The 26058-nt window shown below is 41.9% G+C and overlaps 1 protein-coding gene across 1 annotated transcript in view; it reads left to right on the top strand.

The window, feature by feature from the left end:
• rgs6 (regulator of G protein signaling 6) overlaps window positions 1-26058 on the top strand; it is a 167800-nt gene that overhangs the window by 36773 nt on the left and 104969 nt on the right. Inside the window, exons 4-8 of the mRNA XM_068038170.1 lie at window positions 2892-2998; window positions 4538-4589; window positions 16579-16643; window positions 16806-16882; window positions 21121-21202. Coding sequence (XP_067894271.1) covers window positions 2892-2998; window positions 4538-4589; window positions 16579-16643; window positions 16806-16882; window positions 21121-21202 — 383 coding nt within the window. The remainder of the gene's footprint in view (window positions 1-2891; window positions 2999-4537; window positions 4590-16578; window positions 16644-16805; window positions 16883-21120; window positions 21203-26058) is intronic.

Consider the following 26058-nt stretch of genomic DNA (forward strand, 5'->3'; position numbering starts at 1 on the left):
GGGGTGGAACAACTGCTGACATAGAGGAGGCAGGTGCTCTGTCCCCGGCAACAGCGTCCAGCGCCATTTTTAAAGGTCCTCAAGTACTTCAGGGCCAATTTTGAAAGATCCTGGTCTGCAAAAAGTAAAATTAAAACTTTAACAGCAGTCTGAATCCCCTCTCCCATCCTCCAATGAATAATTAATCTATAAATTGCCCTTTCCCCCTGAAAAAAACTTTTATTCCGATCTCGAACTTCCCCCTCCGAACTTTATGAACTGTGACTCTCAACCCCTTCCCACCATCCCCTCAACTTATAGAAAAAGCTTTCCTGCTCATGGTGGGCCTCTCCAGGAGGTATTTTCCAGGCCTCCACACCACAACCCGCGATGTCGAGGGGGCTGGTAAAATCCAGTCCATAGTATTCATAAATGGGAGGCTTTCATGCTAAAAAGAGGTTAGAGGTGAGGTAGTGCAAGAGTCAGACTCAGGATACTTGCAATTTTTAATACGCTGATTTTCAGTGACCGGGCATTAGAGCATGCTACACCTTATCGTATATGAGTAGCTCCGAGTATCTGAAACAGAGAAGCTGATTTCTGTGTGGGTGAAAGTAATTTTACCCATTGGAAGCTGGCATGGGTAATTTCATTGGTTTAGTGGCTCATTTTGAAAACTGTTGAATCGTTTAGGGGAACTGTGAGGAGGATAGTGATAAACGTGAAGAGGACATAAACAGGCTGGTGGAATGGGCAGACAAGTGGCAGATGAAATTTAATGCAGAGAAGTGTGATGTGATTCATTTTGGTAAGAAGAATGAGGAGAAGCAATATAAAATAAAGGGTACAATCCTAAAGGGGGTGCAGGAGCAAAGGGACCTGGGAGCATCTGTGCACAGATCATTGAAGGTTGCAGGGCAGGTTGAAAAAATAGTTAATAAAGCATATGGGATCCTGGGCTTTATAAATAGGGGCATAGAGTACAAAAATAAGGAAGTTATGATAAAACTGTATAAAACCCTGGTTCGGCCTCAACTGGACTATTGTGTCCATTTCTGTGCATCACACTTTAGGAAGGATGTTAAGGCATTTGAGACAGTGGAGAAAAGACTAACAAGAATGGTTGCAAGGATGATGAACTTTTGTTATGTGGATAGATTGGAGAAGCTGGGTCTGTTCACCTTGGAGAAGAGATGCAGAGATTTGATATAGAGGTGTTCAAAATCATGAGGGGTCTGGACAGAGTAGGAACAGAGAAACTGTTCCCATTGGCCGAAAGATCCAGAACCAGAGGACACCGATTTAAGGTGATTGGCAAAAGAAGCAACAGCGACATGAGGAAAAACTTTTTTACGCAGCGAGTGGCTATGATCTGGGATGCACTGCCTGAGAGTGTGGTGGAGGCAGATTCAATTGAGGCCTTCAAAAGAGAACTGAATAATTATCTGAAAAGAAAAAAATTGCAGGGCTATGGGGAGAAAACCAGGGGAGTGTGACTAGATGAGTTGCTCTTGCAGAATACCGGCATGAATGCTTCCTTCTGTGCTGTAACCTTTCTATAATTCTATGAGGTGTTTATCATGTTATATATTTAACTTTTAGGGTTATGTACTGGGGTGGATAAGAAGTGAATATACCTGCTGAAAGCATGTGTTCCAGTGTGATCTGTACCTGTTTACACATCAGCTTTCCTATGATGCTAAAGCTGGTATGGAAATGTATCCCAACAGTTCTGAACAGGATGAAGGAAAAATATTTGAGGTTTAATGGGTGGCACAGTGGCGCAGTGGTTAGCACCACAGCCTCACAGATCCAGCGACCCGGGTTCAGTTCTGGGTACTGCTTGTGTGGAGTTTGCAGGTTCTCCCTGTGACCGCATGGGTTTCCGCCGGGTGCTCCGGTTTCCTCCCACAGCCAAAGACTTGCAGGTTGTTAGGTAAATTGGCCATTGTAAATTGCCCTTAGTATAGGTAGGTGGTGGGGATGTGGGGTTAATGTAGGATTAGTATAAATAGGTGGTTGTTGGTCGGCACAGACTCGGTGGGCTGAAGGGCCTGTTTCAGTGCTGTATTTCTAAATATATAAAAAAAAAGGTGGTTCATGTCTCAATTCTTGCCTTCAATCTCTCTCTGTCTATCTAATCTCTTTCTGTCTTTTTTCTACTTTGTTGATTTTGTTATGGTCAATACAGCTCTGAAAATTTCTTCTCTTTTTCCTTCAAGTACATGCCTTATCTGACTCCTCCTTACATTCTCACTATGTTCAATCAAGACTCTTCACATAGCTTTCTATTCTACCTCATTCTGTCCTTACCTCCCTTAGTCTTCCTTATAAACAAACGTATGTCACTTAATAGTCACCTCCTTCATTTCTTTTATGCCTTTCCGCCTTGATGGCATCCAGGTTCACAACCTTGGCATGCTAAGAAAAGACAGGAAAGTGGAGTTGAGGCCAAGATCAGATCAGCCATGATCTTCATGATCTTATTGAATGGCAGAGCAGGCTCGAGGGGCCATATGACCTACTCCTACGTCTTGCGTTCTTATGTTCTTATGACTTGCAGCTTGGATTGAAGTCCCAAGACATTGTATGGGGAGGAAATAAGTAGGAAAATTACAGCAAAATTTGCTGTTGCTCTCAGCAAGAATTGTTCCCATCGGAACCTCACATATTCATGCAGAATATTGATCTGTAACGTGGTGTATATTACTAAATTGCACTGGTAAAGGATGTTGGACAATAATCATAGCAGACTTTGTTAAAGGAAGTAATGCAATGATGAGGAACCTTAAAACCAAATAAGCGGCCATGGGGGGAAGATGGTGGGGAGCGGTCAGGGGAAAGCTGTTTAAATGGAATGTGTGGTAATAGAAATTGTACACAGATTTTAGTTCCTTTTTTCCTATTCACAGGTGAAGCAATACACTTAGGGAGCCTCATCGCTGCACAAGGATACCTGTTTCCTATCTCAGACCATGTGCTGACACTGAAGGATGATGGGACATTTTACAGGTTTCAGGTGAGTAACCACAGCTCCTTCTCCAGAATCAGAGAACCCTGTACCTAAGATACTTTAACTGAAGGGTTCACCTGTCAATGTTTAACACTATTCCAGTGTTCTTCCATAGTAACTTTGGTGACTCAGCCAGGAGAACAGGAAAATAGGGCAGGATGCAGGTACATGGGAAATTCCATTCAACCCGTGCCTTAGAGAGCCCGCATCCCTCGCCTTTCAGTTGGTGGGAGCAGGATCAGGCACTGATATGCCTGGCGACATCAAACCACTGGGGATCCAGGCTAGAGTCACGTCTTGGACCTCTGAAAAGGATTGGATTTTTTAAAATTAGAAACATGTTTGTATATAGCCTCATAGAGTGGGATTCTGGGGCAACTTCTGGGTGTTCTCAGGGGAGAACTTGTTACCAATGTTTTCACTAAGCGGTTTGGCCGCACAGCAACCCAGAGGTTCCTTCGCAGGCTGAGCACAAGTTGGTCCCTTTAAGTTAGCGGTATGCGCAGTCACGCAAAAGAGTTTAAAAGGCCAGTGCACTTAAGTGCATTGTCCATGCATTATACAAAAAAAATTAGAGGGAATGTAGCTTGTTACCTTCTTCACCACCAGCAGCAGAGGCCAGCTGCACTTTCTGGCCTTGACAATGTTTGGTGAGGGAAGCTCTAGATGCAGGCATCTATTACCACAATGGAAATGATGGGATCTCCCCCTGACATCACAGACTTTGGCAGGGTCAGTAACAGCGCCCCATCTCATGCAGGTGCATCTTAGCAATGACATTGGGGTGTGCTCTTCTCCTGAATTTTTCAGGGCCTCTGTTAACAATGAAAGACTTCCATTAAATGATCCTTCCCAAAATCTGCAAGTTTGCCAGTGGTGCTAAAAATCAAGTCCCCTATCTCCGACAAAGTGCTGCTGAGGTCAGTTTTAGCACCTCCTCCAGTTCATGTTGATCTGTTGGCAAAAGCTAGAGGTCAAATGTCATTAAAAAAAATACTTAGTGGATACCTGAGAGTGAGATATGCACCCTCAATCCCATCTAACAATTTAGTTGAGACAAATCACAAAAATAACATTCATCAACAACTTGCTTTTGTATATTGCCTTTAAGGTAGTAAACTGTCCCAAGGCGCTTCACAGAAGTGTTATCAAACAAAACTTGCCAAAATGAGAACAGGCCAATAATAGATCCTTGGAGCACTGCAAGGTAAAGATGAGGAGGTGGGAAGAGAAAACATTGCAGGGGCTTCTGTGGCTACAACTGAATAGCTAGGACTTAAGGTGAACAATAAACCAAACAGTGAAAACACAGTAGCCTAACACTGTTGAAAATTGCCTATTATATATTCCCTTGTCTCCTATAGATATCAGAACTGCAGTGCAATGTAAATAGTCACATGAAGCAAAAATAAACTCAAAAGCATAGTTGTTCTCCAGTATTGTGTAGACATCACTCCATCGGCAAATAAGTGTGCTTTGTGTATGTACCCATGTGTCTTAATTGTTGTCAGATTCAGTGCAGTACCAAATAAATCTTCATTACAGGCTCCATACTTTTGGCCATCCAACTGCTGGGAGCCAGAAAACACTGACTATGGTAAGTGCATCTCTCATTTCATTTACTGCATTGCTGGAAAAATTTAACGTACCGGTTGGTTGATTCTTTGTATATTATTTATGCAACCAGAAACAGAATGAAAATAAGGCAGTGGGCTTCCCACTGGCTGTATTATATTCTATTCATCTTGTCGTATTTTATCCCCACAGTTTTCTTTACCAGTTGTTTCCTTGCTGTGCAACACACATATCCTCTGCCCCCTGTAGCCTTCATAAATTGAGTTTGATGGGGCTGAATTTTACCTCGCCCTTGTAGATGGGATGGGAGGCAGGTGGGGCAGACAAAATGGCGGAGGGAGGCATCGGTTGCCCGACATTCTCCTGCCACTGTGCCATTTTGTCCACAGCAGGGAAGGTGGAGGACGGCCTTCCACCCGAGACCAACTCAGCCACTTAAATAAAAGCAAAATACTGCGGATGCTGGAAATCTGAAATAAAAACAAGAAATGCTGGAACCACTCAGCAGGTCTGGCAGCATCTGTGAAAAGAGAAGCAGAGTTAACGTTTCGGGTCAGTGACCCTTCATCGGAACTGACAAATATTAGAAAAGTCACAGGTTATCTCTTGCCCCACCCCCATCTCACTTGCTTATAATGGGCGGCACAGTGGCGCAGTGGTTAGCACCGCAGCCTCACAGCTCCAGGGACCCGGGTTCGATTCTGGGTACTGCCTGTGCGGAGTTTGCAAGTTCTCCCTGTGTCTGTGTGGGTTTTCGCCGGGTGCTCCGGTTTCCTCCCACATCCAAAAGACTTGCAGGTGATAGGTAAATTGGCTGTTGTAAATTTCCCCCAGTATAGGTAGGTGATAGGGAATATGGGATTACTGTAGGGTTGGTATAAATGGGTGGTTGTTGGTCGGCACAGACTCGGTGGGCCGAAGGGCCTGTTTCAGTGCTGTATCTCGAAATAAAAAATAAAAATATTAAATAAATAGTCAGGTGAGACCTGGCGGCTTCCTAGTGGGCTCGGGTTGGGGGGGGGGGGTTGTTGCGGGAGTAGCTGCTTTCGGGGCAATCTGAGTCACAGCGTTCCAGGTCCAAGTCACAATCCAGCGCTTGAGCGCAAGAATCAAGGATGACACTCCAGTGCAGTACTGAAGGAGTGTTGCACTGTTGGAGGTGCCATCATTTGGAAGAGATGTTAAACCGAGCTCCCAATTGCCTGCTTGGGTGGATGTAAAAAATTCCATGGCACTATTTTGAAGAAGAGCAGGGGAGTTATCCCTGGTGTCCAGGCCAATATTTATTCCTCAATCAATACCATATTACGTGTTGCTGTTTATGGGACTTTGCTCTGCGCAAATTTGGCTGTCGCCTTTCCTACATTATAAGTGACTACACTTCAAAAGTACTTCATTAGCTGTAAAGTGCTTTGAGACGTCCAGTAGTCATGAACAGCACTATATAAATGCAAGTCTTTCTTTCTGTATGGCTTCCAGTATATCAGTGATGGCACAGTTGATAATTAACTTGAATTATTTGGGCATAATACCCACCTCTGAACGAACAGGCAGACGTTAAGATTAGCAAGACATGATTTCCTTTTTTAAACAAAAACATTTCTGGTGAATTTTGTGCTCAAGATGGGGGATGCAAAAATTGGGAAATGGAACACTTTTATATTCTGTGCAGGCAGTGTCCATGTCAAGCACTCCTTGGTGAACTCAGCACCATTTAATGCAAAATAAGAGTTCATTTAAACTAACATTAGCATTGGTATAAATGGTTTTGCTTTGCATGGATGTTTAAATATTACTGTGTAAATCCAGAGCCAGGACCTGAATTCACTCCAGAGCAAAGTGAAGTGTGATTTCTTTCTTCAGGTCGTCTCACTTTGCTTTACTCTGGAGTCGGGTTGGGCCTTGAGTCCACATTTTCACAATGTTTTTATCTTACAGTTGCAGGGTAAATGAAGCCTAAACCCCTTTCTATTCTGCACCAACTTAACGTCAAATACAGAATAACAGCTGAAATTATTTTCAAAAAAGGTGTAATGTCACAAAAGTGTTTTTTCCAAATTTGAAGACTTGAATTCCCTTGTAAAGAATCTTGAAAATTGAGATTTGAAAGGTCCTCTCAGTTTCTCAAGACCTGGACCTAAAAATCATATCGCACCTGGAAACTGGCATGATGCACATTGCCTGTGCCAATTAATGTCAAATATAGGCAACATGCAGTATTTGTGCTGCCTGCTCATTATAATGATCTGTGCATGTGTGAAGGAATCTGGCTATAATAAGGGGTTATAAGGTTAAAAGAGTTATTTTCTTATGAATTAGGGATTAAAAAATTAAAAGCAGTGTTCATCTGCCTAAAAGTTTGGAAGAAGTTCATAAGCATGCCTGGACATGCCCCTGTGGTCAAGGATGCAGCCTGTTCCTAGAACACAATGGTAAGTTCTAAAATATAGGAATTCACTCCTAAAAAGTCATGAACATCGTCACCTCAGTAAGGCACTGATAATATAGGTTTAATCCAAAATCATTGTAAGCTACCAGAGTATAACAATGGATAACACGATTTTCTACGGATGGACCTAAATCCACATGTCAACTGAATCTGAGAAACTGAGTTATAATCTTCCAACACAATTGGGTGACTAGGACGTTTAGCACCATTTGCAATTTTCAGCATCCTGGCTCTAAAGATATGTTGACCAGCATCTCTGCTCACAACTTCCTGCTGGCTCAGCCTCCCCTTAGAAATTAAACAATGTGGATTTTAATTAGAAATAAACAGTTATACAGTCTTATTTGGGAAATAGTGTGGGACGAAGCTACTTGCAATGAGGTAACACCCCCATACATAAAAACATTAGTTATGCAGCTTAGCAACATTATTGGAACCACACAGTGGATCTTTAGATTTGTTGGCTCACTCCAGCATTTCTCATGGTAAAGGAATGGGCTATTGGGATGAATAGACAATAGTTCTCTCCTTAATTGAGATAGAGGTATCTCACTAAACTCTGTAGCTTTCTACTCAGGGATTTAAGATAAATGTTACTTTAAATGTTGATGGATATCTTAAATATTTTACTGTAAAACTGTTTAGACTTAATAATTGGATTCTCTACTAGGAAAAGATTATACTTTCTTTTCCTAGAACTATTAACATTGCGATTGACTTTACCATCAAATGTAAATCAAATGTTCGGTTCATTTAATAAACTTTTATATAATTTAGAAATTGTAATGTCTCACAGTCTTCTGTATCCCAAACTTGAGAACCCATCTCCATACACTCTTCAGTGGGGAGGTACATTATTAAGGAGAGATGCCCAGACCCTTATAATATCCGGGTTGTTGTAATCTGGCTAAAACTTGTTAAAAAGGCTACCTGGAGGATGGTAATATTCTCAGCTGGTTCCTTTCCTTTGGGGAGAGTTAGAGCAGTTCTTCAGATCCATTCAAGTGTCTGTGAGATCTGTCTTTCTCAGCCTTAAGTGACAGTGATCATCTAGGCGGTACGCCTGATCCAGGATGGTCCCAAAAAGGGGCTAGCATTATAATCCACTTCACATGCTGCCAGCACTACCCGCACTATTCATTGGCTGCACATCTATCGGGGTGTCCAATTTTGGGAGTCCATGAGACTACCTAGTGGCAATCAGCCCCTCTTAAAGGGGACATGCATTCTTGCTGTAGATACCCAGGAATAACTTGAGTAACAAATGGCTGAAGGAGGGAGCAGGTGGGCACCAAGGTTTTCTGATGCTGCAATGAAGGTCTTGGTGTAAGCAACGGAGAGGAGGAAGGACATCCTTTATCCCCCAGGGGGAAGGAAGACCTCCAGACGACTACTCCGGAGGCAGTGGGAAGAGATTGCTGGATATATCGATGTCAGGAATATTGTACCCAGAACATGTCCGCAACACAGGAAAAGGTTCAGTTATCTAACTAGAGTTGATATGGGAAAAGGACTGCTCTAATTCTTTCTGATCACAGCTGTACCTCTCAAAGCCTCATTACTTGCAACACTGACAGCACTGCTCTCCCTCACGATCCTGCACTGTCTTGCAATCACTGCAGTATACCTCATTAAACATTCTTCTGCTCATGCCCAAACATTTGCCACTATAGCACTTCTCACTTCTCCCTAGCTCACACATAAACTATCAGCAGTTCCACCATGGCAGCCATATTCTCCAAAAACCCCACAAGAGTCTCACTAACACACTTCCCTCTTTCTTGCAGGCAAAAGTCACTCAGAACAGCAGGCTACTAGGGGAGGAAGATCATGTCTGCACACCCTCCCCTCCCTCCTTTTGAAGAGAGCATGCTGTCCATTGTGGGAAGTGACAGAGCAGAGGCCATGGCCAATGGCAACACTGGAGGAGCTGCCATGCAATGTTTCTTAATACCTAATCCTTTTTGTCGCTGCTCTCACTCCACACACTCTGCATAACAACCTGCCAATGCTTTCAACATCCACTTCTTTCTCTCTGCGCTGTCTCCCACAAAAGCTTATCCATGTCCCTTTCTTTTATAAAAACTTCTGAGGAAGTCTACACTGCTCAACCAGTAATGAAAGAGGAGCATTGTGTTCCTAAAGATGCACAGTGTTCCCGATGATACACAGTGTTCCAAGAGATGCACCTCACTCAATCTGACTGTCAGAAGCCCCAGGTCAGATATTGACACCACATGGACTTTAGATGCTAACTTCGAGGAGCAATCTCCATGAGACACTGACTGGGCATAAGTGGGCAGGAGGAGAGGACAATATAGGTGCCAGCTCACTGGAAACCAAGGTTACATCCTAGTTCTTGTAGGAAATATTCCTATTTGTTCTCCATTACTAGCAAGGCCAGCATTTATTGCCCAACCCTAGTTGTCCTTGAGAAGGTGATGGTGAGCCCCCTTCTTGAAATGCTGCAGTCCATGTGGTGTAGGTGCACCCACAGTGCTGTGAGCCAGGGAGGTCCAGGATATTGACCCAGCGACAGTAAATGAACGGTGATGTAGTTCCAAATCAGGATGGTGTGTGACTTGGAGGAAGCATTGCAGGTCGTGCTGTTCCCATACATCTGCTGCCCTTGTTCTTCTATGTGGTAGAGGTTGTGAGTTTGGAAGGTGCTGTCGAAGGAGCCTTGGTGAATTGCTGCAGTGCATCTTGTAGAGGGTATACACTGCTGCCACTGTGCACCAGTGGTGGAGGAAATGAATGCTTAAAGTGGTGGATGGGGTGCAGATCAAGCATGATGCTTTGTCCTGGATGGTGTTGAGTGTTGTTGGAGCTGCACTCGTCCAGGTGGAGAGTATTCCAACACAATCCTGACTTGTGCCTTGTAGATGATGAACAGGACTTGGGGAGTCAGGAGGTGAGTTACTCCGACAGAATCCCCAGCCTCTGACCTGCTCATGCAGCCACAGTATTTATATGGCTGGCCAAGTGTCTGGTCAATGGTAACCCCCATTGTGGGGGATTCAATGATAGTAATGCTGTTGAATGTCAAGGGGAGATGGTTAGATTCTCTCTTGTTGGAGATGGTCGTTGCCTGGTACTTGTGTGGCACAAATGTTACTTACCACTGATAAGCCCAAGCCTGAATGTTGTCTGGATATGGATGTTTCAGTGATTCCTGTACCTGGACAGTATCCAACGAAAGAAAGTAACACTACTCTGTATATGAATCAACTGAAGTTACCTTTAATGATTTAACATTGCACACAGCATCAAAAGAGTTTACACAAGAATGAAGACAGCATCGAGCAATGCGTGCGACCTTTAAATCCAAGGGTGTCAGCATCAAGACAGAAGAGTGACCAGCTCACTCTTGAAGTTTCTTCTTCTTGTTCTCAGGTATTTTTCCCCTTGGTGAAGTTTCTTAAGGTTCCTCCAACATCAGTGCCAGACCTGCCACAATGTCTCCTTTTCTGTTGTTTCTGCCAAGTTGAGACATAAGTAAAAGTTAGAGGAAGATTAATTTTGTCCAGTCACTGTTGCTAGGTATTGACTATGGGTGGTTTCCTGTTTGGTGCCACTCAACATCCTTAGAGGTTAAACCAGGTGCAAGCCTTCACCCACAGGCATGTCCTTCTAGCTCACTTTTTACAGACCATGGAATGCACTGGCCTTACTCTTCAATGTCCAAACTTTCTCAAAGTCTTGCTTAACGCAGGCATATCTTGTCCTTCCCAATGATTTCTAATGGCAACAACCTTTAATCAAGGATTGTTAAAGTTTGCACATTTCATTCAGATCAGGCTTTTTGTCGAAATTTCTGAGCAGGGTGTCTTTCATTTTAAATTAATGTTCCAACAATTTAAATGTACAATGTCCTATGGATCAATGTTTATCCTTTCTAATCCTTCATTCTGCTGCAGATGGCTCAAATGCTGACTTTGAGGAATTAGGCCCTCCAAGAAGGATGTTGGATGTTCTCCAGGAAATACGGTGCACTGGGCAGCATACCAGACAGCCTCACCAGGGCCTTCCGGACTGGCCCTGGTGACCCCTCATCAATTATCTGAGGTCCAGGGTTCCAGCGCTTGGCGTGTGTTCAAGGCCTCTGCAGTGCCGGCAATGACCACTGCACCTGATTGTGTTGCCAATCCTGCTGAGCTGCCAGCCCCGTGGTTGGCCAGCAGCTCTTCAAATCAGGATCCCCGTCTTTAAAGGGATGGAGATCCCAGCTCCAGAAATTTAGATTTAAAAAGATCGGAGGATCGCTGAGGGGCGGCACCAAAGTCCAGAGGCGGGCTTTCCTGGCCTTTTTGGCCCAGCGTCGGGAGCCTTGCCTCCTACGCAAGATCCTGACCATTTAGTTGAGCAGATCATTACACATGCTGAAAGAGGACAGTTTCTCAATGAATCTGAGGGTGTCAAAATCTTTTGAAAACAATAGAAAGTTGAAGGCTACTACCGTGACTGCATGATGGATATCAAGAGAATCAGCCCATTTCTAGACATTACAAATCATCCAAATTTGACCTAACAAAGTTAAAGACCAGATAGCAGGGCCCTGCAGTTGAAATGTTGCAACTTATGATTCACAGTGCTACTCACTAGCAGATTTCTTATGGACACAACCCCAAATCTTACTATGCAACAGATTGGTTTATTAATGCACTGCAGCACTCTGGCATCATCTCACCCTTTACAATTTACTTCTAGACTGGCTTACCTCATTAAGGAAAAAAGGTTGATGTTGCTCACTTTCAATATTAAATCTTGGGCTATATTCGTTAGTGAGAGGATGTGAAGATCTGGTTATTAATTTCATGACAGGCCTTTAAGCTTCATTTAATTTTTCTCTTGAAACAAACAAGTTATTGAGCACAAATGTGTTTAATAGTATGATGAATGGAAATATCTCGATCATTATTTTTGTGCAAATCATTTCTGTATCCTGTTCAACACCAACTCCTTGTCTCCAAAATGGAAAAGACTAATTAAAATCACAGGCTTTTCACTAATAAATTTGTCATCTTTTCTCATGTTTTACATTGCATTCTATCTAAATTGACAAATTGCATAGACAGGGCATAAATCTACTTGAAATTATTATGTTTTGCATTAAAATGCACGGATATTTATAGAAATCTTTCTAACCAAGCCTGTAGCTCTGTTATTAAGTAACGATAGATCATGATGGCACTTCTGATCATGGTCATGTAGCTCATTTGTCAGATAAAAATTTGCTTTAACAGGACAATGCACTTGACAAACAATTTCTCAGATTCATGAGGATTACCATCCCATCTCAGCTAGAGCCAGACTAACATTGAATTTCTTTTTTCTTCTGAGGTATTTGCCCTTCAATGTAAGATTTCCCTCAGGTGTTTGCAGAACCTGCCTAGATCCTGTACCCTTGCTGCCAAACAAAGTCCATTTGTAAATGACCTATTTCAGACTGCTTCCAAAGCCCTCTTAGCCAGCCACCAAGAACTGCCCAATTACAACACAGTGCCAACCCCCCATCCACACCACCAACCACCTATCCAATTTTCCCTCCCCCATAACGAAAGGTCATAGGTGACACTTATAGGTGGCAAGTATTTCGCGATAGCTCATCAATAGCTTCACTACTTTCTCTCTTTCAAAATACCTTTTTTCTAAACAAGGTACTTTTGTTGATATCATCTTTAACCTCAGGAAGTCGAATCTTTAGTGAGCTTCCCTACATCTAAGTTTCCTTTTAATCTTTCTCATAGCTGATGATGAATAAATTAATTGTCTCCTCTGACTGATCAGATGAGGCTAACTTATCCACTTCCCAATCGTTCCTATATTAATTCAGCATTTCCCTTATGCATATGTGATGAAGAGTTCTTTAGGAGGAAGCACATGAAGTGTATGGAATCATGACATGTCCATCAGCTTCCACCATGAGTTTCATGGGATCCATGCAGTTAGGTGATTGAAGATTGTGATGCTTAGAGTTCTAGCATCTACTATCATTCTGTTGAATGCCAAGAAATCCCCAATATAGAATCTCCCTGAGATTTTACATTCAGGTGAAATAGTACACTATCATATTTGGACTTTGCTGGGATAATTTCTTTCCTCAGTCCTACCACATCTTTTGTTTTTATAGCCAATGCAGAAACCTCTCGGGATCCATTTCACCCAAAGCCAGTTGCAACTTAATCTCGGAAAATATTGATGAATTATTACTTCTGTTAAGACATCTCCTTCTTATCCATCGATAGACATCTACTCCAATTTATCCTATCATAGAATGTTTACAGCATAGAAGGAGGCCATCTGGCTTACTGTGCTGGCTTTTTTCAAGAGCAACTCAGCTAGTCCCACTACCCAGCCTTTTCCACATCGCCCTACAAATGTTTCTATTCTCACCTGAGTTATATAAATGGACTTTTCTTTTTTAAAAATTGGACAATGTGCTTCAAAAATGGCCACCAAAAGTCAAAAGACCTGGCCTTTGTATATTCAAACTGTCCACTGTCTTGCAAGGCCAAAAGAATGCATTCAAAGCTAAGAGGTGTCAATTATATCCATCCTGAACCCATCAAGACATTTTTGAGTTGATTGAGTTCTTTTGAAACAAAGAAGGTGTGAAATAGCCACATCCTGGGCCATTGTTGGTCACCACAGGGAAGAAGATCTGTGTCTCCCAACAGAGATGAGATATGTGAGATGATTTAACTTAAAAGGCAGCTCTCTGCAGAGAGAGAGAGAAACCCAGGAAAGGCATCATCAAAGTTTGTCTATCTGAGAGCTGGGAGGCAATCCAACAAGCCTAAAGGAAGGTGCCCTGCTGTGCATTCTACATTTCACCTTGTGCAGCAGTGAATTGGAAGTGATCCCCTGTCTTCAAACTGAACTTTCAACCAACAGAGAAGTCTACAAACACCCCAGTGCTGCAACTAAAGAGAAATTGACCTCCAATTACTGTGAACCTGAAACCCGACCTCACTTCAAACCACTTACCCCTTTTCCTCTTATCTGTTTCGTGTGTGTGTGTATTTGTGTGTGTGCATGTGTGTGTGTGTGTGTGTGTGAGTGGGTGTGGTTGCGACGATTTCAGGATAAGGCATATTGGTCAATAAATAAAAGCAAAATACTACAGATGCTGGAAATCTGAAATAAAGACAAGAAATGCTGGAAATACTCAGCAGGTTTGAGTATTTCCAGCATTTCTTGTTTTGGTCAATAAATAATTAATCTTCTGTTTTAAACCTACAAGAAAACCTATTGCTATCTGTTTATTTGACAAATAAAACACAAGGGGTTAAAACTCTAATAACAAAAACGCTTGCTGCGTTCAGGTGGCAGTTCAACAGTGGGAAGCACACACACTCCTCACCACGTGGCCATAACGATGTAATTCCCTTTTGAAAGGCACAATTGAATCTGCTTCCACCATACTCTTTGGCAGTGAATTCCAGATCCGAACCATTCGCTGCACAAAAATGTTTTTCCTCATGTTGCCTTTGGTTCTTTTGCCAATCATCTTAAATCTGGTTCTCGACCCTTCTGCCAATGGAAACAGTTTCTCCAAATCTACTCTGTCCAGACCCCTCATGATTTTGAATACCTCTAGTAAATCTCCTCTCAAACGTCTCTAAGGAAACTGGCTTGAGCTTCTTCAATCTATCCATGTAACTAAAGTCCCTCATCCCTGGAATCATTCTTGCAAATCTTTTCTGCACCCTCTCCAATGCCTTCACATCCGTCTTAAAATGTGGTGCTCAGAATTGTACATAATACTCCAATTGAGGCCAAACCAGTGTTCTATAAAGGTTCACCAGAACTTGCTTGCTTTTGTACTCATGCTTCTATTTATGAAACCCAGGATCCCTTACGCCTTATTAACCGCTTACTTAACATGCCCTGCCACCTTCCTACCAAAAGGTATCACTTCACTCTTCCCTGCATTAAATTTTATCTGCCACATCTCCGCCCTTTCCACCAGCCTGTTGATATCCTCTTGAAGTCTAACATTATCCTCACAGTTCCCAATACTGCCAAGTTTTGTGTCATCCACAAATTTTTAAATTGTGCCCTGCACACCCAAGTTTAGGTCATTAATACAGATCTCAAGATTAATATAGATCCTCATACTGACCCCTGGGTAATGCCACTATATAGCTTCCTCCAGTCCAAAAATCAATGGTTCACAACTACTCTGTTTCCTGTCACTCAGCCAACTTCATATCCATACTGCCATTGTCCCTTTTATTCCACGGGCTTCAACTTTGCTGACAACTCTGTTATTTGGCACGTTATCCAACACTTCAAACGTATCACCCTCATCAACCCTCTGTGCTACCTCACCAAAAAAAACAATCAAGTTAGTTAAACACAAATTGCCCTTAACAAGTCCATGCTGGCTTTCCTTAATTAATTCACATTTGTCCAAGTGACTGTTAATTTTGTCCCATATTCTTGTTTCTAAAAGCTTTCCCACCTCTGAGTTTAAACGGAGTGGCCCGTAGTTGTTAGGTTTATCCTTACACTCTTTTTTGAACAAAGGTGTAACATTTGCAATTCTCCAGACCTCTGGCATTCACCTGTATATGAGGAGGATTGGAAGATCATGGCCAGTGCCTCCGCAATTTCCGCTCTTTCTTCCCTCAATATCTTTGGATGCATCTAATCTAGTCCTGGTGTTTTATCAACTTTAAGTACAGCCAGCCTTTCTAATACCTCCTCTTCAATTTTTTTGACCATCTCAACCACCTTCTCTTTTGCTATGACTTTGGCAGTATCTTCTTCCTTGGTAGGGACAGATGCAAAGTACTAATTTAATACCCCAGCTTGCCTTCTGCCTCCATGAGTGTATCCCATTTTTGGTCCCTAGTCAGCCCCATTCCACCTTTTACTCTCCTTTTACTAATTATATGCCTGTTGAAGATTTTGTTTTCCCTTTTATGTTAGCTACCAGTCTCTTCTCATACTCTCTCTTTGCTTTTCTTATTTCATTTTTCACTTCTCTGAATTTTCTATATTCAGCTTGTTTTTACTAGTATTATCAACGTGACATCTATCTTCTGTACAAATAGAAGAATTTGAGCGTCTGAAAGTTTAGTCTACTTAATGTGAAGGGACATCCTTTTTGTACTTGAATCACAATACATTCTGCTCTTCCATCCTACAACAAATCCTTATTCCCCCCCACTCCTTATACAGTCTCACACCTCCCCCATTCTTAGCTAGGTCTCCTGCCACAGAGCCACATCACGAAATCCATTAACTGATATAAAAGAGTCTTCACCTTCAGTGGGGTAACGAATCTTCTGCCATTGTCACACATTTGATGTCGGATGCCATGAAGTTATTTTGTAGGTTAATGCAGTTTGTCAGGAATTGAACTATCCTGCAAATTGAATGCAATATCTTGGTAGTAGTGGATGGGAAGGATCAGGACAGTCGTGATGTGCATCTTGTCATCAGTATTGATGAAGTGAAAAAAACAATGAATTGAAATTATGTTTGGAAAGGGAAAGGTGTAGGTATTTTAACTGTGTAGTTAATTATTTCATTTTTTTCACTGTCATAGCAATCTACCTGTGCAAGCGGACAATGCAGAACAAAGCAAGACTGGAACTTGCAGATTATGAAGCCGTAGGTATACTAATTTTATAATCAACAGCATACTATTATAATGCCACACAGTCATTTTGAAAACTACAGTATGGATTCCAGTCAGTCCTTGCACTAAAATATATCAATAATAAAAAGCAGAAACCTGTTTTCTGTTTTAACATAAGACTATTCATTCTGCAGGAAAATTTGGCCAGGTTACAAAGAGCATTTGCAAGAAAATGGGAGTTCATCTTTATGCAAGCAGAGGCCCAAGTAAAGTACGTAACTAACAACTTTATGAATGTTTAAAATGAGAAACCATTAGGAAAGAACGGAACATTTTTCTATATGTATGTATGGGCTGATCTCTCATGGCATTGCTCATAGATGACCTGGGTCTGGAGCATGATTGTAACATTTATCTGCTAACCTGGCCTGTGATCAGGTATTCCCTGTTGGGGATTGCTCTAAATACATCCTGAAGTTAATTACAGTCTAATTTATTGTTCTGCAACAAGTCTCTCTAGATTGGCAGGTTCTTAATTCCCCTTTTTTTAATATGGAAAAACAAGAACTAATTGGGATAGCTGCCTTTGTTTTTTAGGATTGTACAGTTGTGATTTATTGATGTTTTATGCAAAGTGATATCCGGAAAGTGATGGACACTTTCAAAACTTTACAGAAATAAATAATTTCAAAACTGTAAATAAATAATTTTCGCACTGGCATACAGCTGAGCTTGTGCCAGATACTAACTGAAATTAGCCTTTTCCTAAATAATAAGATAAACACAGATTATATTTTCTTACATTTCCTACTGTTTGTGAAAAAGACAGTGACCTTATAAAGGAGGTCTCCCCAATGCATTAGAAAGGGCAGTATTTTCAGTGAGATTTGATACTTACGGGCACTGCAATTTTCCTTAAGGTAATTTGCTAAAAAAAAAGATACATTTTATTTTCTTCTATACAATAGGTTTACCATGTCACAGTGTCCCACGTTTAACTGTTTAGATGGAGAAGTCACCAGGAAGACCTTGTGTGCCTTCTAGCAGCTCATTCAAGAGCAGCAATTGTCTACCTATCTATCTGACCAGAAATTGCTGCATGCCACGAGTAAATTCTAAAGGAAGAGAATGCGAAAAGTTATTTCCAAATGGAAAATGAAGTGGGAGAATACTTCTTAATGTCCAGTTACTGTAACTTAATTCAGACAGTCCCCACCACCATCCTAATGACAGTTGAAGGTTCTGTTATCTGTAATTTACATAATGCAGGCACAAGCACCATCTTCGCCACTGTTAGCACTGAGGTTATGGTTCCACAATAACTTCAGAAACAGATTCAGTGGGTAGTACTCTCACCTCTGAGGTAGAAGGTTATGGGATCAATCCCCACCCCAGAGATTTGAGTGTAGTTGACACTCTGGTGCAGTACTGAGTGAATGTTGCACTGATGAAGATATTAAATCTGTCGGCTCCTTTAGGCTATTATTCAAAAAAGAGCTGGGGCATTCTCCCTGGTATCCTGGCCAATATTTATCGCTTGAGAAACATCACTAAAACAGTTTAATTGATCATACATCTCATTGCTGTTTGTAGGGGTTTGCTGTGTGCAAATTAGCTGCTGCATTTCCTACATTATAACAGTGACTACACTTCAAAAGCAATTCATGAATTCATTGGCTGTGAAGCACTTCAGGATGTCCTGAGGCTATGAAAGGTGCTATATAAATCCAAGTTCTTTCTTTCTTTTGACCCAGTATCCATTTTATCCATTTATATGAGCTGAATTCAGGTTCCATTGAAATCAAATGTCTAAAACATTTTTACAGCATTAAAATTTATTCATGGCAGCATGAAAAATGGTAGTTTTTACTCTTTGATTGTAGTCCAATTTGTCCTATAAAGGCAAAATGTTTCATTGTAATGCTGTATGTGTTAGAAGAGCAGTTTGATGCAATAGAAGTATTTTAATGTGATTACATTTGGGAAATTCCACTTTGAACACACTGAGGGTGACATTGGCTGAGGGCAGGAATATAAAACAAGCCGAATCGCAGTGGCCAACCGTTATGCAACACATCTAATATTCAGTTGCGATTCCGCCTGTTTTGTATCTATATTGATGTCCGATTTCACCCATGCTGTCTGGATGCAGTACCCCAAGCAACCTTTTAGCAACCAAATTCATTTACAGCACTATTAGACTGTTGCTGTCTTTTATTTTGAATGCACAACTCTTTAACATAGTATCATACAATGTGCAGCACAGAAGGAGACCTTACAGCCTAAAGTGGCTGGGCTGTGCTAGCTCTTTAACTAGATCCATCTATTGTAATTTCATTTCCCTGCTGTTTCCTTATATTGGGTTAGATATTTTTCCAAATACATTTCATTAATTTCAAGGTAAGCATGCAAAATGCAGTGGAAATCGTTTCCTGAGAGTCATCACGGCACACATTTCACCCACATAAGAGGCTGAAATTTGTATTCCCACCGGGAGCGGCAGTGGGTGCGGAAGATGGCGGCCGTCCCCCACAGGACCCATGCCACAGCACCGATGGGATTACACGGCAGGCAGCCATATTACATATTCACAGCGGCCACCTCCCCCAAATCACGTGGCGGTGGTGCGATTCACGGCGTCACTTGTTGAAGGAGCAGGTGCTTGCGCCATTTTTTAAAAGGCTGCCAGCCCTGCAAACAACACAACATAATGCAGAGTACACCCCTTCCCCACCCACCGCCATACCCATCAGAGTGCAGAATTCACCCCTTCTCCACCCACTGCCATACCCATCAGAGTGCAGATTTCACCCCTTCCCCACCCACCACCATACCCATCAGAGTGCAGAGTTCACCCCTTCCCCACCCACTGCCATACCCATCAGAGTGCAGAGTTCACCCCTTCCACACCCACCGCCATACCCATCAGAGTGCAGAGTTCACCCCTTCCCCACCCACCGCCATACCCATCAGAGTGCAGAGTTCACCCCTTCCACACCCACCGCCATACCCATCAGAGTGCAGAGTTCACCCCTTCCATACCTCGGTGGCGCCAGCTTTCGCTGGATGGGAAAGTGAAGATGCGTGAGTGCCACTTGTCACGCTGAGGATCGAGAACCTCTGGATAGATCGCTGCAGTTTATATTTTAATTCATGCAAATATGTTATTTAATTATGCTAAGTCGGGTCACGTCGCAGAGTGGCGGAGGGGCCGCCACGGAGCTTCCCAGCCGCCGGAAAGATCAGGCCCAGCAATCCCGGTGTCTGGTTCCGTGGCGGCCGTTGTTGCTCCGATTTTCCAGCCCCCTGCCATGGAACTTAACATCGGGCTGGGAACAAAATCCAGGTTTGTGAATATGGTGGAAATTCTTGTGATGACATAATTGCACTGAACATGGATTATAGCAAGAGGAAAATACACTGTTATTTGAAAGTGACTGCATTAACTGAATCATTCCACAAACTATTTACTGCAGCAACCTATTTTTTGAAATTGTTTAATAGGGAGTGATTAACACTTGGTGTGAAATGCACAGGTAATATTTCCCACTCACAATGCACGGAGGGTGAATTCCACCCATGCTTTCTTCATTGATGTTTTGCATGTTCCAGTGAATAAGAACCATTTTGGTGAAATTATTGGGGTGATTTTCAGCTGTTGCTTGCCCTGTACTGGTCAGCACCACCACCTTCCCACCCCATGCACCCCACCATACCACCTAATTTCAGGCAATATATAGGTAGCAAATCTCGACCATGCTTTCTAATGAGGAACAGATCTGGCTTTCAACATAAGCAGGATTCCCAAAATCATCTCTCCTCTGATACTTCTAAACTCGATGTTTAGGCCTTGCACAATATTGGATCCACTGCTAGACTGCATTCTTCCTCAGAAGGCATTTGAGAAGGGGAGCACAATTTGATGTGTTATTTCATTATAGGAAGCAAAGAAATAATGTATTAATCGTTCTTGGAAACTAAGTCAAGACTCAGTCTTGCCACCCATCTGATTTTGGACTGAAATATTTCTGGTTTTAATAGCCTATCAAGAATTTTTTTTAGTATGGTCTTATTATTAGTTAAAGTTTTCAATCAATTTTCATCATTAGTGAAGCAATCATCAGAACATAAGCAAGTACTCATTGCCCTGACCTTTGACAATCCTACCCCGATTCTACTTTAAACATGGTGAGAATTGGGTTGAATAGGTGTTTGCTTTTCTGATTTAATAAATTAGCTAATTTGGTGGCTGCCAATTGAAAAGGGCGAAAGAGCAATGGAATTGATGGTTCTTTCAAGAGCACAGAAAGGGGTTGATTACATGGTACGTATCCTAAGCCATGCTGAATTCGTATCCTTGCTCATCACATTTAGCGAAAAATGTATTTATAAAAAGAAGCATGATTGCAGTTCCTGAGACTATTATAATTGCATAGTTTAAGTACATCTGAGAGGTAACAGTTCCGTAAATACAGTGTTCCTTTGGAAGTTGATATCATCTTCTTTTAGAATTGACAGGAAAAAGGACAAAACAGAACGGAAGATCCTGGACAGTCAAGAAAGAGCATTTTGGGATGTTCATCGACCCGTTGTGAGTATAATTAAACATTACCGTAAGCCCATATATGTTTGATTTAGTCATAAGGAGTCGTTTCCGTTTGGTGCTTCCAGCAGGGAGCCTCACCTGTAGTAGCTCTTATCAGAAATTCAGCCATGTATGACTCATGATTTTTTGACCATCAATTAAAATTTTTGACCATCAATTAAAATGGTCAGAAAATCACGTGTTCAAATTTCAGATGTGCAGTGGTGACAGGTGAGGCACTCCATCAAAGGGGCGAAGTCGTAAAATGGTCTCAATAGTGATTTCCACTACACTGTGATCCTGGTGAATATTAATTTGCCTGAATATCTGATGCTTGGTTCATGATTTCTCAAACATTTTGATTAAATGACTACTTTTTAATGTTTATATCTGAGTCCTGTTAATCCCTTATACTGCAACTGAATCATAGGAACATAGGAGCAGGAGTAGGCCATTCATCCCATCGAGCCTGCTGCGCCATTCAGTACAATCATGGCTGATCATCCACTTCAATGCCTTTTCCCCACACTATCCCCATATCCCTTTATATCACTGGTATCTAGAAATCTATCAAGCTCTGCTTTAAACATATTCAATGACTGAGCTTCCATAACCCTCTGGGGTAGAGAATTCCAAACATTCACAACCCTCTGAGTAAAGAAATTTCTGCTCATCTTGGTCCTAAGTGGCCTCCCCCTTGTTTTGAAATTATGTCCCCTGGTTCTAGACTCCCCAACCAGGGGAAACATCCTACCCACATCTACCCTGTCCATCCCTTTTAGTACTTTGTAGGTTTCAATGAGATCACCTCTCATTCTTCGAAACTCTAGAGAATACAGGCCCAGTTTCCCCAATCTCTTTTCATAGGACAGTCCCACCATCCCAGGAACAAGTCTGGTAACCTTCATTGCACTCCCTCAATGGCAATAATATCCTTCCTGAGGTAAGGCGACCAAAACTGCACACAGTATTCCAGGTGCGGTCTAACCAAGGTTCTAGACAATTGAAACAAGACTTCACTACTCCTGTACCCAAATCCTCTTGCGATAAAAGCTAACATACCATTAGCCTTCTTAATTGTTTGCTGCACCTGCATGTTAGCTTTCAGTGACTTATTGATGAGGACAGCCAGGTCCCTTTATACATCTACACTTTCCAATCTCTTACCATTTAAGAAATACTCTGCACATCTATTCCACCTAACAAAAGGGATAACCTCACATTTTTCCACATTATATTCGATCTGCCGCGTTCTTGCCCACTCACTAAGTCTGTCCAAATCCCCTTGAAGCTGTTTTGCATCTTCCTCACAACACACATTCCCATCTAATTTTGTGTTAGCTGCGAACTTGGAAATCTTACATTTGGTCCCCGCATCCAAATCATTGATATATATTGTAAACAGCTGGGGCCCAAGTACTGATCCTTGCAGTACCCAATTAATCACAGCCTGCCAATGCGAAAATGACCCGTTTATTCTGACTCGTTTAACCAATCCTTAATCCATGCAGTATATTACCTCCTATCCCATGTGCTTTAATTTTGCTAACCAACCTCCGATGGGGGACTTTATCAAAAGCCTTCTGAAAATCCAAGGATACTACATCCATCAACTCCCCTTTATCAATTCTGTTAGTAACAACCTCAAAAACTCCAACAGATTTGTCAAACATGATTTCCCATTCATAAATCCATGTTGACTATGCCCAAGCTGATCATTATTCTCCAAGTGTCCATTTATTACATCCTTGAGAATAGATTCTAACATTTTCCCTACTATTGAAGTAAGGTTGACAGGTCTGTAGTTCCCTGTTTTCTCTCTCCCTCCCTTCTTAAACATTTGTCACCTTCCAATCTGCAGGAAACTATAGAATTTTGGAAGATGTTCACCAATGCATCCACTATCTCCATAGCTACCTCTTTCAACACTCTGGGATGTAGAATATCAGGTCTTATCAATCTTCAGCCCCATTAATTTTTCCAATACAACCTTCTTACTAATACTAATTTCCTACAATTCATCATTCCTAGTCCCTTGGATTTCTAATTCTGGGAGATTTCTTGGATCTTCCTCAGTAATCATTTAGCTTCTCTGCCATTTCTCTATTCCCCGTTATAAATTCTCCTGACTCTGCCTGTAATGGAGGCACATTTGTCTGAGTCAAACGTTTCCTTTTTACCTACCTATAGAAGCTTTTACAGTCTGTTTTTATGTTTTTTGCTAGTTTACATTCATATTCTATTCTTCCTTTCTTTGTCAGTTTCTTGGTCCTCCTTTGCTGTATTCTAAAATCCTCCCGATCTTCAGGGTTACTACTATTTCTGGCAACTTTATAGGCTTTTTCTTTTAATCTTATACAATCCTCAACTTGCTTTGTTAGCCACGGTTAACTGACTTTTCCTTTGGGGTTTTTATGCTTTGAAGGAATGTATAGTTGCTGTACATGTAATAATTCTTTAAAGACTATCCATTGCCTATGTACTGTCATACCTTTTAATGTATTTTCCCAATCCACCTCAGCCAATTTGCCCCTCATACTTTCATAATTTCCTTTGTTCAAATTTAACACCCTGGCTTCAGATTGAACTACCTCACTTTCAAACATAATGTAAAATTCTATCATATTATGGTCAATCATTTTTAAAGATTCTTTTACAACAAGATTATTAATTAGCCCTTTCTCAATACACAATACTAGATCTAAAATAACCTGTTCTCTAGTTGGTTCATCAACATACTGCTCTTGAAATACATCCCTAACACACTCCAGAAACTCGTCCTCCACAGCATTAGTGCTCATTAGGTTTACCCAGTCTATATGCAGATTGAAGTCACCCATAATTACTGTATTACCCATGCTACATGCTTCTCTAATCTCCTGATTAATACCATGCCCCACACTACCACTACTGTTGAGTGGCCTATAAACAACTCCTACCAATGTTTGCTGCCCCTTGCTGTTTCTTTGTAATACCCAAACAGATTCCACATTTTGTTCTTCCAATCTGACATCCTCCCTTATTAATGTCCTGATCCCATCCCTTATCCACGCAACACAAGCTCTTTTTCCTTTTTGCCTGGTCTTTCTATATGTGGAATATCCTTGAATATTCAGTTCCCAGTCTTGGTCACCCTTTGGCTGCGTTTCTGTAGCAGTAATTAGATTATACCATTTTCCTCGATTTGTGCCTTTAAATCATCTACCTTGTTGTGAATGCTGTGTGCATTCAGGTAGAGTGCCCTTAACCATGTCTTTTTGACATTATTCTGCATTCTAAGCCTAGTTGATACTTGCCTTTGTTTCGCCTGCCTTCTAATTTTGCTTGCTACTTTTCTACTTCCTGTTACCAGCTTTACTTCCTTCCAATTTGAGCTACCCCTCAGACTCCCATCCCCCTGACAAAGCTAGTTTAAACCCTCCCCAACAGCACTAGCAAATCTCGCTGTGAAAATATTAGTCCTGGTCCTGTTAAGGTGTAGCCCTTCTATCTTGTACAGGTCCCACCTGCCCCAGAACCAGTCCCAATGCCTCAGAAATCTCATGCCCTCCCTCCTACACCAATTCTCCACCCACATATTCAATTAATCAATCCTCCTATTCCTGTGCTCACTAGCACATGGCACTGGGAGTAATCCTGAGATTACTGCTCTTGTGGTGCTGCTTTTTAATTTCCTACCTAACTCCCTAAAATCTGCTTTCAGGACCTCATCCCTCTTCCTCCCTATGTCATTGGTACCAATCTGGACCATGACCTCTGACTGTTTGCCCTCCCCTAGAAGGATGTCCTGCAGCCACTCCATGACATCTTTGACCCAGGCACCAGGGAGACAACACACCATCCTGGAGTCACGTTTACTGCTGCAGAAACACCTGTCTGATCCCCTAACTGTCGAATCCTCTATCACTATTGCTCTTCTGCTCTTCTTCCTCCCCTCCTGTGCAACTGAACCACCAGTGGTGGCATGGACTTTGCTCTGGATGCAGTCCCTGAGGAACCATTGCCCTCACCAGTATCCAAAATAAAGAACCAATTAGAAAGCAAGTTAGACTCAGGGGACTCCTGCACTGCCTGCCTGGTTCTCTTGGACTGCCTGATGGTCAGCCATTCCCTCTTTGCCTGCATGCTCCTAACCTGCAGTGTGACTACCTCCCTAAACATGCTATCCACATAGTCCTCCACCTCACGGGTGCACAACAGTGACTCTAGCCACCACTCGGGTTCCAAAACCCCGAGCTCAAGCTTCTGCAGCTGGTGACACTTCCTGCAGATGTGTTTGTCTTGGACACATGGTGCACCCATGACTTCGGTCATACCGTAGGATTTGCTTTGCACTTGGCCAAGTTGACCTGCCATACCGCAACTTTAAAAAATATTTATTATGATAATAATAAGTAGAATAACTTAACAATTACTCATCAATCAGCTTCTTCCCCGTACTGAAGTAAGAGCCAGCTACTGGAGGCTGAAAAAGGTAGAAAAGGAAAGAAAGGAGCACCTCCCTCACCAACTCCCTCACTCACCAAACTCCCACTTTACATCCTGTACACTCAAGGTAGCACTCAGTGCGGACAAAGCAGCACTGAGAAAGCCCTGCTTTTATACTTTCTACAAAACTGATTCAAGTTTCCGAAAACCAGTTTAAGCCAGCTGCCTAAGTAAATAGCTGCAACTGCTCCAAAAGAGCTTGTATACCCCTGTTTTCAGGCTGGAATAGAACTTAACTTCTCTTAACTTAAGGCATAATTTGATATAAATTTTTTAATTAATTGCTATATTAAAAAAAAACTCGACTTCAGATAGAAATTAACCCTTAAAACTCCTTCCCACCAGAGTCAGCAGCTCTCAGTGCAGACCAAACT

Source organism: Heterodontus francisci, chromosome 9 (genome assembly GCF_036365525.1).
Source record: "Heterodontus francisci isolate sHetFra1 chromosome 9, sHetFra1.hap1, whole genome shotgun sequence".
Classification (NCBI taxonomy): domain Eukaryota; kingdom Metazoa; phylum Chordata; class Chondrichthyes; order Heterodontiformes; family Heterodontidae; genus Heterodontus; species Heterodontus francisci.